General features: G+C 50.5%; 1 protein-coding gene across 1 annotated transcript in view; it reads right to left on the reverse strand.

Annotated features, from left to right (window-relative positions):
* Positions 1–953: 953 nt before the first annotated feature.
* LOC119972213 (carbohydrate sulfotransferase 9-like) overlaps positions 954–17018 on the reverse strand; it is a 44562-nt gene continuing 28497 nt past the window's right edge. Inside the window, exons 2-3 of the mRNA XM_038808580.1 lie at positions 7844–7881; positions 954–2996 (exon numbers count right to left, since the gene is read on the reverse strand). Of these exons, the coding sequence (XP_038664508.1) occupies positions 1923–2996; positions 7844–7881 (1112 nt within the window). The 3' untranslated portion in view covers positions 954–1922. The remainder of the gene's footprint in view (positions 2997–7843; positions 7882–17018) is intronic.

The following is a 17018-nucleotide window of genomic DNA, read 5'->3' on the forward strand; positions in this document are numbered from 1 at the left end:
AGCAGGCCAGCAGCACGGTTCGATTCCCGTACCAGCCTCCCCGAACAGGCACCAGAATGTGGGGACTAGGGGCTTTTCACAGTAAATTCATTTGACGCCTACTTGTGACAATAAGTGATTTTCATTTCATTTCATTTTTGTCAAGAAGCCCCTTAAACGTCACTATCGTCCCTGTTTCCACCACCTCCTCCGGCAGCGAGTTCCAGGCACCCACTACCCTCTGTGTAAAAAACCTGCCTCGTACATCTCCTCTAAACCTTGCCGCTCGCACATTAAACCTATTAATTCCCGTACGTCAGTCCAGCCATCCCTGGAGTCAGTCTGGTAAACCTTCGCTGCACTCCCTCTACGGCAAGAACATCCTTCCTCAGATAAGGGCACCAAAACTGCCCACAATATTCCAGGTGAGCCTCATCAAGGCCCTGTATAATTGTAGCAACACATCCCTGCTCCTGTACTCAAATCCTTCAGCAATGAAGGCCAGTATACCATTTTGACTTCTTCACTGCCTGCTACACCTGCATGCTTACCTTCAGCGACTGGTTTATAAAGACACCCAGGTCTCGTTGCAGCGTCCCCTCTCTCAATTTCTAGCCAGTCGGCTAATAATCAGCCTTCCTGTTTCCTGAGTTTAAAGAAAAAACCCTGCTAGAGAGTAGCAAACGGATTGGTGCACATCGAACGGTTAACACGGTAGCACAGTGGTTAGCACCAATTGCTTCACACCTCCAGGGTCCCAGGTTCGATTCCCGGCTTGGGTCACTGTCTGTGTGGAGTCTGCACGTTCTCCCCGTGTCTGAGTGGGTTTCCTCCGGGTGCTCCGGTTTCCTCCCACAGTCCAAAGATGTGCAGGTTAGGTGGATTGGCCATGCTAAATTGCCCTTAGTATCCAAAATTGCCCTTAGTGTTGGGTGGGGTTACTGGGTTATGGGGATAGGGTGGAGGTGTTGACCTTGGCTAGGGTGCTCTTTCCAGGAGCCGTGCAGACTCGATGGGCCGAATGGCCTCCTTCTGCACCGTAAATTCCATGATTCTATGATTCTGTGAATGGGCAGATTCGCCCAAACCCTTCAGTTGCTCATGGAGAAGTGGAAAAGAGACACATCAGGCTGTTCAATGCCTGCTCCCTTTCCTGTACCCCATCCCAATCGGAAAGAAGTGGCTATGAACATTGTCGCCTTTTACTTGCTGGCTGCAAATTGGATAATGGAATCACAGCTTAAGGCATTCCCATGCTGATCGTATGAGCATTGCTACGTTTGCTTTTCAAAGCTACCATCGGTGGCTCTGGCACCCATTTCGAAGGGGCCCTTGTTTGTCCCTCGCTGCATGTGTTTCGAGTCACATGCAGCCAGGGAGACAGGAACACAACCCTGATTCCCAAACACAATTGTTCATTCCCCCGCTTAAATCTTCTCCACCGTTTCCTTTCCTATTCAGAGTTCGGCAGGAACCGGAAGTCTCCATGCTCTCGTGGAAATGGCTCTACCTCTTGATGATAGTTAGGAGTGTCCAGTGCGTCGGTACCTGCACCAATCCCTCGTCCCACAACGCTGATACGCGGGTGTTCTGATGGAGTGGAGGCAAATCCCTCTCTTCCCAAGTTGAGGAATGCTGAGAGAAAAAATGTAATGCCCAAACTGGGAATCGCTCCATCAGTCGAGGCTGATTCGAGTTTCTGATCGTGCCTGATCTGTTGGGTTTTAACACCACACAGTATGATATCTTCATTCATGAAGCAACGGGGGAAGTATACCATTCCCTTCTCCATCATCTGTCAGGCTAAAGACAAAAGTAACAAATACGTTGGAGATTGATGTCCAAAAGTGATTCCAACTGCATGTCAACATACCAAAATAAGATCTACATCACAAAATATATTAAGATTTCCTGATAAATTACTTTCCTTGGTCTGGCTCACATTAAAAATGTGGCTTTGAATAGTTAAACATGAGGTAGTCCAGATAATAAAACTTATAAATTTGTTCCCTTTCCAAAGGGGATATTTGAAGGAGATACTGTTTAACCACCACAGAGGTGGTCCTCTCCTCGGTGGAATGCCTGTCTTTGAAAGTCGGGAACTGCAGTGGGAGAGGGGCGTCTATCAGCTTCAGAAAGTAGTTGGCATCACTCTCCAAATTCTCAAACTTTCCAATAAAGTCGTAATTAATCAGGCAGGGCGAGCAGAGCCTGCTGATTGGCTCCCAGTGAATGTCCATGCCGATGGGCTTCTCTGGGTCCAAGAGGTAGTGAACAAACTCTCTGAACGATACTCCTGCTCCCGTGCTCAGGGCTTCGGCACTGGCGTTGGTTCGGTACTTCTTCAGGATCGCCTTGCCAAACACGGGGTGGTAATAGATGTTTGGGTGCTCAAACTTATCCCTGAACGCCGACACCAGTCTCTCCATCGGATCCCGCACGAACAGCACTTTGGTGAAGGTATTCAAGAACTCGTAGGTCTCCTGCAGGCTGTAGCTGTCTAACCTGCGGAGGTGCTTCCCGTAGTGCACAAAGTTGTGCGAGATGTTGTGCGGGGACGAGGCGAGTCCATTCAGTACCATCAGGACGCGCTTCCAGTTGGAGCACCCAGCTTTGGGCACTTCGCAGTACAGGATCTTGTGCTTGTCCTCCACATAGAGACGAGACACCAGCCTGATCAAGGAGGTCCTGTGCTTGCTGAAGTAATACTTCTTGCAGAAGTCGGCGAGGGACTGTTTCCTTCGCTCCTGGGCGTCATCTGTCGCCAGACTCCGATTCAGGAGGTGGTCCACTGGCAGGCTGATGATGGGCTCGAACAGTTTCTTCAGCAATAGATTCCTCATCTTCCTCTGTTGGGATAACTTCTTCTTCAGCAAGTCATCGCCTTCGCCGAAAGGGTGCGCCGTGGACTTTGAAGCAGTCCCATTGCTAAATTCCGCAACTCGCAAACTCACCGCTGCTGCGGTCTTGAAACTTTTGCGAAGCTTCCCTGCGGTTTTCGTTTGTTGACTCCAGGCCTGTTGAGACAATAAAACAAGTTAAAGTCAAGTGAAAATCTGAAGAATGATGGGAGAAAGCCCGCGATGGAACGTGTAGCAACATTCATCACCCACAGAGACCAAATTACTCCATCAAGATCTGACGGGCACAGTGGGAAATGGAGCTCAATGAATTTAAGCTGCAGACTCTCTTTCTTCACACTTTGATGGATGTTCCCAGTGTTCAGCTTCACAGGATCAAACCCAAATAGCCTGGGGATAGGATGTGAAGGGAGCGTGGGGTGGGGGAGGCTCAGTTTTGACTTTGAACAGTATCGTGAAGAGGGAGACAGAAATGAGAAAACTTTAGGCCAATTGGCCTAATGCCTGTCACAGTGAACCACAATACAATTGGTTTTGTGAAAGGGAAATTATGATTGCCTCAATTATTAGAATTAGGATGTAACAAGTAAGGTGGATAAAGGGGAACTGATAGATGTAGTATATTTGGATTTCCAAAATTCACTTGATAAGGTGCCACATAACAGGCTATTGCTGTTTTGGGGGAAATTAAGATTTAAAAAATGAAATTGGGATAAAACAAAATAAAGAAAGGTGATTTCCGGACAAATGAGAGGTAATGCATTTTGGAAGACAGGTAGGGAATATACAGTGAATGATAGAAACCCAAGAGTATTGACAGTCAGAGAGATCTTGGGGTACGGGTCCACAGGTCGCTGAACGGGGCAACACAGGCGGAGAACGCAGTCAAGAAGGCGTATGGCATGCGTGCCTTCATTGGCCGGGGCATTGAGTATAAAAATTGGAAGTCATGTTGCAGCTGTATAGAACCTTAGTTAGGCCACACTTGGAGTATAGTGTTCAATTCTGGTCGCCACACTACCAGAAGGATGTGGAGGCTTTAGAGAGGGTGCAGAAGAGATTTACCAGGATGTTGCCTGGTATGGAGGGCATTAGCTATGAGGAGAGGTTGAATAAACTTGGTTCGTTCTCACTGGAACAAAGGAGGTTGAGGGGCGACCTGATAGAGGTCTACAAAATTATGAGATGAGTGGATAGTCAGAGACTTTTTCCCACGGGTAGAGGGGTCAATTACTAGGGGGCATAGGTTTAAGGTGTGAGGGGCAAGGTTTAGAGGAGATGTACGAGGCAAGTTTTTTTACACAGAGGGTAGTGGGTGCCTGGAACTCGCTGCCGGAGGAGGTGGTGGAAGCAGGGACGATAGTGACGTTTAACGGGCATCTTGACAAATACATGGATAGGATGGGAATAGAGGGATACGGACTCTGGAAGTACAGAAGATTTTAGTTTAGACGGGCAGCATGGTTGGCGCAGGCTTGGAGGGCCGAAGGGCCTGTTCCTGTGCTGTACTTTTCTTTGTTCTTTTTCTTTGTTCTGGATAAAAGGGGATTGATAATTGCAGCTGTCTGAAGGGGTATTTTGTTTTGTGAATTGGCATACCAGTGAGAAAAGCAAGTGTTCCCTATGTGACTTGGGGAAAATAATGGGGTGTGTCTTCAAAGTGGAGAGATAGGTAATTGGCGCTTAAATGCTAAAAGCCGGGTCCACAGGGTGGGTAACAGCAAAGGGAAATAATGATACATCCATAGTACAATACCATCATAGCCACACCCAGCTGCAGAAAACTGCCTCCCCCGAAAACAAGTTATCGCTAAACGGCGGCTGGTTAAAATTAGAACTGAGAAGATTATGCCTTTGCTGAAACTGAAGACAGTTTTCCCAAACATGAACAAATAACCTGTGCATGGTAACTATCTGCTGGATTTAGCTCACAGAGTAATCTAATATTGGATGTTGTTTGGGATAAAGAGGCATCTCAGAGTTCAGGAAAGGTAGGTAGTTGGGAATAAAGGGATAACTCCATGTAACCATCAGTGTAGTTAAGTATACTGTTGTAGTGTATTATAATCCTTCTTAGAACATAGAACATACAGTGCAGAAGGAGGCCATTCAGCCCATCCAGTCTGCACCGACCCACTTAATCCCTCACTTTCAACCTATCCCCGTAACCCAATAACCCCTCCTAACCTTTTTGGTAAGAAGTCTTACAACACCAGGTTAAAGTCCAACAGGTTTGTTTCAAACACGAGCTTTCAGAGCACTGCTCCTTCCACAGGTGAATGAGGAAGGAGGAAGGAGGAAGGAGCAGTGCTCCTGTAGTAATCCACGGGAGGCAGGAGTTCCGTCACCACACCAATATTTATTTACAATAACGATATTACAGGAGAAGCTACAAACAGTGCTGCTAGCAGTCCAGTCAACTTAAGACTGCTCACAAAGCCGACACAGGTGATTATATGGGCCCCCTCAATGATCTATCATTGAGGGAGCTCATACTCCAATTGGCCAACCAATAAAGCCAATTGGAGTTCATTACAGCTCCGAAAGCTCGTGTTTGAAATAAGCCTGTTGGGCTTAAACCTGGTGTTGTAAGACTTCTTATTGTGCTCACCCCAGTCCAACGCCGGCATCTCCACATCATAACCTTTTTGGACACTATGGGCAATTTATCATGGCCAGTCCACCTAACCTGCACGTCTTTGGACTGTGGGAGGAAAATGAAGCACCCGGAGGAAACCCACGCAGACAGGGGGAGAACGTGCTGACTCAGCACAGACAGTGACCCAAGCCGGAATCGAACCTGGGACCCTGTTCCTGCACTGGCGCTGCACGGTAGCATTGTGGATAGCACAATGTCTTCACAGCTCCAGGGTCCCAGGTTCGATTCCGGCTTGGGTCACTGTCTGTGCGGAGTCTGCACATCCTCCCCGTGTGTGCGTGGGTTTCCTCCGGGTGCTCCGGTTTCCTCCCACAATTAGGTGGATTGGCCATGCTAAATTGCCCTTCGTGTCCAAAATTGCCCTTAGGGTTGGGTGGGGTTACTGGGTTATTGGGATAGGGTGGAGGTGTTGAACTTGGGTAGGGTGCTCTTTCCAAGAGCCGGTGCAGACTCGATGGGCCGAATGGCCTCCTTCTGCACCATAAATTCTATGATCTATGAAGCCACAGTGCTATCCACTTGTGCTACCCTGCCGCTGACTTCTTGTCGTGTGTTTCCTTGCCAATTAATAAATATTCTTTATTAATCAATCACAAAATGACAAGACTGTTCCTCTCCAGTTTGCAAACGGTGTAACAAATTGAAAATATACACCACTAACAACTGGGTGTGAATTCTCCGGCCGTTCGTTGGTGACGGGATTCTCTGTTCTAGGTTTCCCGGTGGCGTGGGTTGGCTTCAATGGGAATTTCCATTGAAAATGTCTCCTTCCTATCCACCCTGACTATGCCCCTCACAATTTTACACACCTCAATCTCGTCTGCCCTCAGCCTTCTCTGCTCCAAGGAAAACAACCCCGGCCTCCCTTCATGGCTGAAAGGCTCCAGCCCAGGCAACATCCTGGGGAATCTCCTCTGCACCCTCTCCAGAACAATCACATCCTTCCTACAGTGTGGCGACCAGAACCGCACACAGTGCTCCAGCTGTGGCCTCACCAGCGTTTTATACAGCTCCACCATAACCTCCCTGCTCTTGCAGTCTGTGCCTCAGCTAATAAAGGCAAGAGTCCCATATTCATTCTTAACCACCTGGTCTGTTGGCTCCATGGATCTTTGGAAAGGTCCCTCTGACCCTCTGTACTTCCAAATGCCCTACTATTCATTGTGTATTCCCTTCCTGCTATACTTCCGAAAATACATCACCTCAGACTTTTCAGATTAAATTCCATTTGCCACCGCCCTGCCCGTCTGCCCAGCCCGTCTATATCGCCCCGCACTCTCAGGCTTCCCTCCTCGCTATTTACTGTACCACCAATTTTTGTGTGATCTGCGAACTTACTGATCGTACCACCAAGTCCATGTCTAAATCATTCACTACAAACAGCCAAGGGACCCAGCACACCTTTGGACTCCCGCTCGCGACCATTCCACCAACGGGAACGGTTTCTCTCTCTCTACTCTGTCCAGGCCCCTCGTGATTCCCAGCGCCTCGATCACCTTCGTTCCTCCCAAGAGAACAGTGCCAGCTTCTCCAAACTATCCACGGAACCGAAGTTCCCAATTCTGGGACCTTGTTGTGAATCGTTTTCACAATGGGCAGTGACCAGTCACTTACTGATTGACCTGAAGTTGAAGCATGTGTGAAGATGGACCTGTTGGGTGACCAATGGTGGGAGAGTGAGGGCGCGAGGCGGTCAGTGGCAAGAGGCTGTTTCATAAAACCTCACGGGGCAGCAGGGTAGCATGGTGGTTAGCATAAATGCTTCACAGCTCCAGGGTCCCAGGTTCGGTTCCCGGCTGGGTCACTGTCTGTGCGGAGTCTGCACGTTCTCCCCGTGTCTGCGTGGGTTTCCTCCGGGTGCTCCGGTTTCCTCCCACAGTCCAAAGATGTGCGGGTTAGGTGGATTGGCCGTGATAAATTGCCCGTAGTGTCCTTAAAAGTAAGGTTAAGGGGGGGGTTGTTGGGTTACGGGCATAGGGTGGATACGTGGGTTTGAGTAGGGTGATCATTGCTTGGCACAACATCGAGGGCCGAAGAGCCTGTTCTGTGCTGTACTGTTCTATGTTCTATGTTATGTGCAACCGTGCTGGCAACTCAATCCTCATCTCTGCTGCACCTTCCGAGCTGAAACAACCCAAGTCAACAGGGCGGGCTTTTCATGGTCTTACGTTGAGAAGAATGGGAGAAAGAACCTCTTGTGGCCTAACCAGGGAACATTCATCACATATTTGTCATGGAAATGGTGAGGGTTGGTTTGAACGTAAGCAGCTGACAGATTGTATGCCTGACATTCCTGTACACTACGTCATGTATCTGAACCACAAAGTTCAATTACTTCAATTACCTTATCACTTTGTACCTGTTGAATCTTGTAGCTCTGCACTAAAAGAAAAGGAGAGGATAAGATAAGGGTTAATGGAAATGGAAATACATTTTTCAGACACAGAAGTCAATCAACTGGACAAAATAAACTACCTCTCTGAAGGCAACATTATCACTTGGATTTTGCAACAGGAATAATAGTGAAACATAAAGACATAGCAAATAGAAGCAGGAGGTGGCCTTTCAGCACTTTGAGCTTGCTCTGCCATTCATTATGATCATCTAGTTCAATACAAGTTCAATACAGTGCGGCACTCCCTCAGTACTGACTCTCTGACAGTGCAGCACTCCCTCAGCACTGACCCTCTGACAGTGCAGCACTCCCTCAGTACTGACCCTCTGACAGTGCAGCACTCCCTCAGCACTGACCCTCTGACAGTGCAGCACTCCCGCAGTACTGACCCTCTGACAGTGCAGCCCTCCCTCAGCACTGACCCTCTGACAGTGCAGCACTCCCTCAGTACTGACCCTCTGACAGTGCTACACCCCTTCAATACTGACCCTCTGACAGGGCTGCACTCCCTCAGTACTGACCCTGTGACAGTGCAGCACCACCTCAGCACTGACCCTCTGACAGAGCAGCACTCCCTCAGTACTGACCCTCTGACAGTGCAGCACTCCCTCAGTACTGACCCTCTGACCGTGCAGCACTCCCTCAGCACTGACCCTCTGACAGTGCAGAACTCCCTCAGGACTGACCCTCTGACAGTGCGGCACTTCCACAGCACTGACCCTCTGACAGTGCTGCACTCCCTCAGGACTTACCCTCTGAAAGTGCAGCACTCCCTCAGTACTGACCCTCTGACAGTGCAGCACTCCCTCAGTACTGACCCTCTGACAGTGCTGCACTCCCTCAGTACTGACCCTCTGACAGTGCAGCCCTCCCTCAGCACTGACCCTCTGACAGTGCAGCACTCCCTCAGTACTGACCCTCTGACAGTGCTGCACTCCCTCAGGACTTACCCTCTGAAAGTGCAGCACTCCCTCAGTACTGACCCTCTGACAGTGCTGCACTCCCTCAGTACTGACCCTCTGACAGTGCAGCCCTCCCTCAGCACTGACCCTCTGACAGTGCAGCACTCCCTCAGTACTGACCCTCTGACAGTGCGGCACTCCCTCAGTACTGACCCTCTGACAGTGCTACACCCCTTCAATACTGACCCTCTGACAGGGCTGCACTCCCTCAGTACTGACCCTGTGACAGTGCAGCACCACCTCAGCACTGACCCTCTGACAGAGCAGCACTCCCTTAGTACTGACCCTCTGACAGTGCGGCACTCCCTCAGTACTGACCCTCTCTGACAGTGCAGCACTCCCACAGTACTCATCCTCTGACAGTGCAGCACTCCCTCAGCACTGACCCTCTGACAGTGCGGCACTATCTCAGCACTGACCCTCTCTGACAGTGCGGCACTCCCTCAGTACTGACCCTCTGACAGTGCGGCACTCCCTCAGTACTGACCCTCTGACAGTGCAGCACTCCCTCAGCACTGACCCTCTGACAGTGCAGCACTCCCTCAGGACTGACCCTCTGACAGTGCGGCACTTCCACAGCACTGACCCTCTGACAGTGCGGCACTCCCTCAGGACTTACCCTCTGAAAGTGCAGCACTCCCTCAGTACTTTTTTTTTTCTTTAAAAAAAAAAAAAATTTAGAGTACCCAATTAATTTTTTCCAATTAAGAGGTAATTTAGCATGTTCAATCCACCTACCTTGCACATCTTTGGGTTGTGTGGGCGAAACCCACGCAAACACGGGGAGAATGTGCAAACTCCACACGGACAGTGAGCCAGAGCCGGGATCGAACCTGGGAACCTCGGCGCCGTGAGGCTGCAGTTCTACCAGCACTCCCTCAGTACTGACCCTCTGACAGTGCAGCACTCCCTCAGTACTGCCCCTCTGACAGTGCGGCACTCCCTCAGTACTGCCCCTCTGACAGTGCGGCGCTCCCTCAGTACTGACCCTCTGACAGTGCAGCACTCCCTCAGTACTGCCCCTCTGACAGTGCGGCACTCCCTCAATACTGACCCTCTGACAGTGCAGCACTCCCTCAGTACTGACCCTCTGACAGTGCAGCACTCCCTCAGTACTGACCCTCTGACAGTGCAGCACTCCCTCAGTACTGACCCTCTGACAGTGCTGCACTCCCTCAGTACTGACCCTCTGACAGTGCAGCCCTCCCTCAGCACTGACCCTCTGACAGTGCAGCACTCCCTCAGTACTGACCCTCTGACAGTGCTACACCCCTTCAATACTGACCCTCTGACAGGGCTGCACTCCCTCAGTATTGACCCTGTGACAGTGCAGCACTCCCTCAGTACTGACCCTCTGACAGTGCGGCACTCCCTCAGCACTGACCCTCTGACAGTGCGGCGCTCCCTCAGTACTGACCCTCTGACAGAGCAGCACTCCCTTAGTACTGACCCTCTGACAGTGCGGCACTCCCTCAGTACTGACCCTCTCTGACAGTGCAGCACTCCCTCAGTACTGATCCTCTGACAGTGCAGCACTCCCTCAGCACTGACCCTCTGACAGTGCAGCACTCCCTCAGTACCGACTCTCTGACAGTGCGGCACTCCCTCAGTACTGACCCTCTGACAGTGCGGCACTCCCTCAGTACTGACCCTCTGACAGTGCAGCACTCCCTCAGTACTGACCCTCTGACAGTGCGGCTCTCCCTCAGTACTGACCCTCTCTGACAGTGCAGCACTCCCTCAGTACTGACCCTCTGACAGTGCAGCACTCCCTCAGTACTGACCCTCTGACAGTGCAGCACTCCCTCAGTACTGATCCTCTGACAGTGCAGCAGTCCCTCAGCACTGACCCTCTGACAGTGCGGCACTCCCTCAGTACTGACCCTATGACAGTGCGGCACTATCTCAGCACTGACCCTCTGACAGTGCAGCACTCCCTCAATACTGACCCTCTGACAGTGCAGCACCCCATCCAACTGTTCCTCTGACAGTGCAGCACTCCCTCAGTACTGACCCTCAATACTGACCCTCTGACAGTGCAGCACTCCCTCAGTACTGACCCTCCGACAGTGCAACAGTCCCCCAATACTGACCCTCTGACAGTGTAGCACTCCCTCAATATGGACCCTCTGACTGTGCAGCACTCCCTCAGTACTGACACTCTGACAGTGCAGCACTCCCTCAATACTGTTCCTCTGACAATGCAGCTCTCCCTCAGTACTGACCCTCTGACAGTGCAGCGGCCCTCAGTACTGACCCTTTGACAGTGAGGCACTCTCTCAGTACTGACACTCTGACTGCGCAGCACTCCCTCAGTACTGACCCTCTGACTGTGCAGCACTCCCTCAGTGCTGACCCTCTGACAGTGCAGCACTCAGTACTGACCCTCTGACAGTGCAGCACTCCCTCAGTACTGACCCTCTGACAGTGCGGCACTCCGTCAGTACTGACCCTCTGACAGTGCTGCACTCCTTCAGTACCGACCCTCTGACAGTGCTGCACTCCCTTAGCACTGACCCTCTGACAGTGCAGCATTCCCTCAGTACTGACCCTCAATACTGACCCTCTGACAGTGCGGCACTCCCTTTGCACTGACCCTCTGACAGTGCAGCATTCCCTCAGTACTGACCCTCTGACAGTGCAGCACTCCATTAGCACTGACCCTCTGACAGTGCTGCACTCCTTCAGTACTGACCCTCTGACAGTGCTGCACTCCCTCAGTACTGACCTCTGACAGTGCTGCACTCCCTCAGTACTGACCCTCTGACAGTGCAGCGCTCCCTCAGTATTGACCCTCTGACAGTGCAGCACTCCCTCAGTACTGACTCTCTGACAGTGCAGCACTCCCTCAGTACTGACCCTTTGACAGTGCAGCACTCCCTCAGTACTGACCCTCTGACAGTGCAGCACTCCCTCAGTACTGACCCTCTGACAGTGCAGCACTCCCTCAGCACTGACCCTCTGACAGTGCAGCACCCCCTCAGTACTGACCCTCTGACAGTGCAGCGCTCCCTCAGTACTGACCCTCTGACAGTGCAGCACTCCCTCAGTACTGACTCTCTGACAGTGCGGCACTCCCTCAGTACTGACCCTCTGACAGTGCAGCACTCCCTCAGTACTGACCCTCTGACAGTGCAGCACTCCCTCAGTACTGATCCTCTGACAGTGCAGCACTCCCTCAGCACTGACCCTCTGACAGTGCAGCACTCCCTCAGTACCGACTCTCTGACAGTGCGGCACTCCCTCAGTACTGACCCTCTGACAGTGCGGCACTCCCTCAGTACTGACCCTCTGACAGTGCAGCACTCCTTCAGTACTGACCCTCTGACAGTGCGGCTCTCCCTCAGTACTGACCCTCTCTGACAGTGCAGCACTCCCTCAGTACTGACCCTCTGACAGTGCAGCACTCCCTCAGTACTGACCCTCTGACAGTGCAGCACTCCCTCAGTACTGATCCTCTGACAGTGCAGCAGTCCCTCAGCACTGACCCTCTTGAAGCCTGGGTACGCAAACCCCTTTGACCAGTGCAGCACTCTGGGGTACTGCCCTGTGTGATCAACACAGCCAATCTTTCAGTGTTCCCTTAGCACTGGGATGTTGGGTGGATTTCATGGTCAAGTCTGTGGCGTGAGGACATGAACCTGACCTTCTGACTGTGAGTGTGCGACTGCTACCGGACTCGCCGATACCACATTAAAACTGCCATTGTCAGCGGTATGACTACAGAGACACAATTAGTCAGCACAAATGCAACTTTTACAACGGGAACACTGGTTTTAAAGATTCCCACGACAACAGAAGCAGCTCTAATTATTCAAAATGATTATGAAGCAAAGCTCGGAAGATGAGCCATCAGCCGTGAAGCCTGCTGAAGCCTGCCTTCCATCTGCCAATCGAACGAGGGCCCGTTTACGATTGCCGGGAAGCCATGGTACCACTTCAATTGTCCTCCAAACAGAGCTCATTCACAGCTACCCAACAGGTCAAAACGGCTGATGACCAAACGCAGGAACCAGACTGAGAAACAGAGACACCGTGGCAGATAGTTGAACAGTGAGGATTCACCGCCTCGGTGGTAAATGTGAGGGACAGCTGGTGCTCCCGAGTTTGTACGGCGTCGGTTTATTAACACGTGTTGCCCCTGACGTGAACATGGCCACAATGCCACGTGAGCACCTGCGGCCATTTGAAAGGGGCTTAAAGGGTTAAATTATGAGGGCAGGTTGTGAAGACTAAGGTTTGCACATGGGTGAGTCGAGAAGATATTGGTGATCTGATCGAGATGTTGAAGATGATTCTACGATATCTCTGCTGTCGGGAGAAAGGGAGGGGTGTGGGGGAAGTTGGGGGATAACACCTGAAAATGAGCTGTTCAGGAGTGATGCCAGCAAGTTCTTCTTCCACTGTTGGTATGGATTCTGGATCTTCTCCCGCCTGTAAACGTGCGAAGACTGGACAGTCAATTAGCAACGTTTTACATTTCTGCTTGTATTATGAGATTTATTATGAGATTGCTGTGTGCAAATTATTACATGACGGCATGTCAGGGATGCATCATTGGCTGTGCTGTGCTGCGAGACATACTAATGTCATAGAGTCAGAGAATTTACAGTGCAGAAGGAGGCTATTCGGCCCATCGAGTCTGCACCTGCCCTTGAAAAGAGCACCCCACGCACAGCTCCACCCTATCCCTGTAACCCCACCTAAACATTTTGGACACTAAGGGCAATTTATCACAGCCAATGCACCTAACCTGCACATCTTTGGACTGTGGGAGGAAACCGGAGCACCCGGAGCAAAGGCACTGTAGGAAAGCAAGTATTTATTTATTCCTTACCTACCCTTCCTCACGTTCCAGACTCCCACATCCCCAACCCTGCTCCTTCACCGTAGCTCCCATCAACAGTCTCTCTCCTCACAGAATCAGCGAGTCCCTACAGTGGAGGAGGCCATTCGGCCCATTGAGTCTGCACCAACCCTCTGAAAGAGCACCCTACCTCGGCCCGCTCCCATCCCCTATCCCCATACCATCACCGAACCTATAGACACTAAGGGGCAAATTATCACGGCCAATCCACTTAACCTGCACATCTTTGGATTGTGTTGATAACAAAAAAAATGGTAAGTAGAGATGGGGGAGTGGGGAGGTGTGGACTATTTCACTTGTCAGCTTGTTCCATTATAATATAATAATAATCTTATTGACACAATCTTCATTAACACTAAGTTACTGTGAAAAGCCCCTAGTCGCCACATTCCGGCGCCTGTTCGGGTACAGAGGGAGAATTCAGAATGTCCAATTCACCTAACATCATGTCTTTCAGGACTTGTGGAGGAAACCGAGCGCACCGGAGGAAACCCACGCAGACACGGGGAGAGCGTGCAGACTTCGCACAGACAGTGACCCAAGCCGGGAATACGCAACTGGGACCCTGGCGCTGTGAAGCAATAGTGCTAACCACTGTGCAACTGTGCCTCCCCACAGCAATTATGAGATTGTCCTTGGAAGCAAGATTGTTCATACAGTGTCTTGGAAACAAATAGTATTTGTAGATTACTTGGATGGCCACTTTGTGGTCTGGGTCCCTCGACAATCCTGGGCCCAGGTGGGTGCATTACTGGCAACTGCCACTCCTCCCCCTGTGGCGCTGCTGAGCAATGCACAGCTGCTAACATCTGATTGGTCGGCAACTTTTGGAGGCGGATCTTCCCACCCCAGGGTGCCTTGCCACTGCGGGTAAGACTCCTACCTACCGCCACCATTAAATACCGCCTTCTGCGCTATCATCCTGTGGCCTACTAATTTTCTGATGGAGGCAACTCTTCATTTTGATATGGTGAACGAGCTGTGTAAAATGCAAGTTGTTAGCTATTCCAATGACTTGCAAGAACCTGTTGTCTGGTCCTTAGAAAATAAATTCACCTCATCCAATAGGTCACCACAATCCTGAAAACAATTTGACATCTAAGACTTTGTTGAGTTACTCTGTGGAACAGAGGTCGCTGAACTGTGCTCAAATATCCACGTACTGATTTGTCAACCTTCTAATGTGAACGTACCCTTCACTCACAGTGTTACCTGGTAGTGGGATATTTTTATTCGTACTGTTCCGCAGGTTAGTGAAACCTTGAATCTATCAAGGGGAGATTTTTTCATGTTTTTCAGAAGTCCCAACAAGACCGTCAATGGTTACATGTACGCGCCCTGTCTTAGGTTCCCTGTTTGTGAATCCCTCCATGGCCTCAGCTGACTGCCCCCCTCATCTCTATAATTTCCGGGCAGCACGGTGGCACAGTGGTTAGCATTGCTGCCTAAGGCGCTGAGGACCTGGGTTCGAATCCCGGCTCTGGGTCACTGTCTGTGAGGAGTTTGCACATTCTCCCCGTGTTTGCGTGGGTTTCGCCCCCACAACCCAAAGATGTGCAGGTTAGGTGGATTGGCCACGTCAAATTGCCCCTTAATTGGAAAATATAATTGGGTACTCTTAAATTTATAAAAAAAAAAAAAATCTCTATAATTTCCTCATCTCCAACTAACCTTCTCCAATCCTGGCCTATACCGTACCCCACAGTCGGTGGCCATGTCTTCAGCTGCCTGGGACCCAAGCACAGGAATCCCCTTCCTAATCCTCGGACCGTAGAAACGTTAACAGTGCAGAAAGAGGCCATTCAGCCCACTCTGTGGGTGCCGGCCAGAAAAAAAGATGAAACTAGACGCTCTACTTCTCTTTCCTCCTTTTAAGATGTTCCTTAAATTCTACCTCTTGGACCAAGCATTTGCTCACCTCTCCTATTCCTCCGAGTGTGACCCAACACCAAACCTGGTGGATAACACTCCACTGATCCTCCGTGGGAGTTTAGACTCTGCTAGCTATGCTATGCAAATACAGGTTGGTGTTCTTGTACCCTGACATAGAATTGCATAGATTTTACAGCACAGATGTGGGTTACTCAGCCCAACCAGTCCATGCTGGTGAAAGACCCGACGCATTGATGATAGACCGTACTGACCTCTTCCTGTGTGCTATCATTCTGTGATCCTAAGTGGGTGCTAAGTAGGCAGTGGACGTTGGAAACCTCATAATCTTTAAAAAGTACTTGGAGGAGCACTTGAAACACCATCACATTCAAGGACACGTGACAAGTGCTGGTGAGTGAGATTAGCTCACGATTAGGGGTAGTTATTGTCGGTGCAGACTCGATGGGCCGATGGGCCTTCCCTGCGCTGTATGAATCTATGACTCCTCTCCACATTGTCCCTGTACTTAAACCATTTCTAATTTCATAATCTTCTACCTTCACTTTTCCTTAAACTTCTCAAAACATATCCGTTTTTTAAACTTTGAGATCCTATGGTCCAACGGTCAGCATTTGGCTCTGAGTCAGAATCTCGGGGTTCAAACCTCACTCCAGAACCTGATGGCCAAGGAAGGTGCGTCCAAAAACGCGGCCAGGCAGGTCAATGATCAACCTGCATAGAAAGATAGAAAATAGGAGCAGGAGGCCATTCGGCCCTTTGAGCCTGCTCCGCCATTCACCATATCATTTGATCCCCTTTGCCCAAGTGCTATATCTAACTGCCTCTTGAAGTCATGCAATGCTTTAGCCTCAACTACTTCCTGTGGTGCTGAAATCCACAGGCCGACCACTCTCAGGGTGAAGAAAGTTCTCCTCATCTCTGTCCTTTTTTTAATTATAAATTTAGAGTACCCAATCATTTTTTCCAATTAAGGGGCAATTTAGTGTGGCCAATCCGCCTATCCTGCACATCTTTGGTGGGGGTGAAACCCACGCAGACACGGGGAGAATGTGCAAACTCTACACAGACAGTGACCCAGGGCCGGGATTCGAACCCAGGTCCTCAGCGCCGTAGGCAGCAATGCTAACCACTGTGCCACCGTGCTGCCTCCTCATCTCTGTCCTAAGTGGTCTACCCCGTATCCTCAGACTGTGACCCCTGGTTATGGACACCCCCACCATCAGGAATAACCCTCCGGCATCTACCCTGTCCAGTCCTGCAAAATCTCTCCATCGCGCTGGTGGTGATAGCGGGAGAGATTCCTGGTCAGCCATTTGATGGAAAGAACGTTGGAATCTTGACCATTATCCAGATAGGGGCTGATTTAGCTCACTGGGCTAAATCGCTGGCTTTTAAAGCAGAC

This window comes from Scyliorhinus canicula, chromosome 10, assembly GCF_902713615.1.
Source record: "Scyliorhinus canicula chromosome 10, sScyCan1.1, whole genome shotgun sequence".
Classification (NCBI taxonomy): domain Eukaryota; kingdom Metazoa; phylum Chordata; class Chondrichthyes; order Carcharhiniformes; family Scyliorhinidae; genus Scyliorhinus; species Scyliorhinus canicula.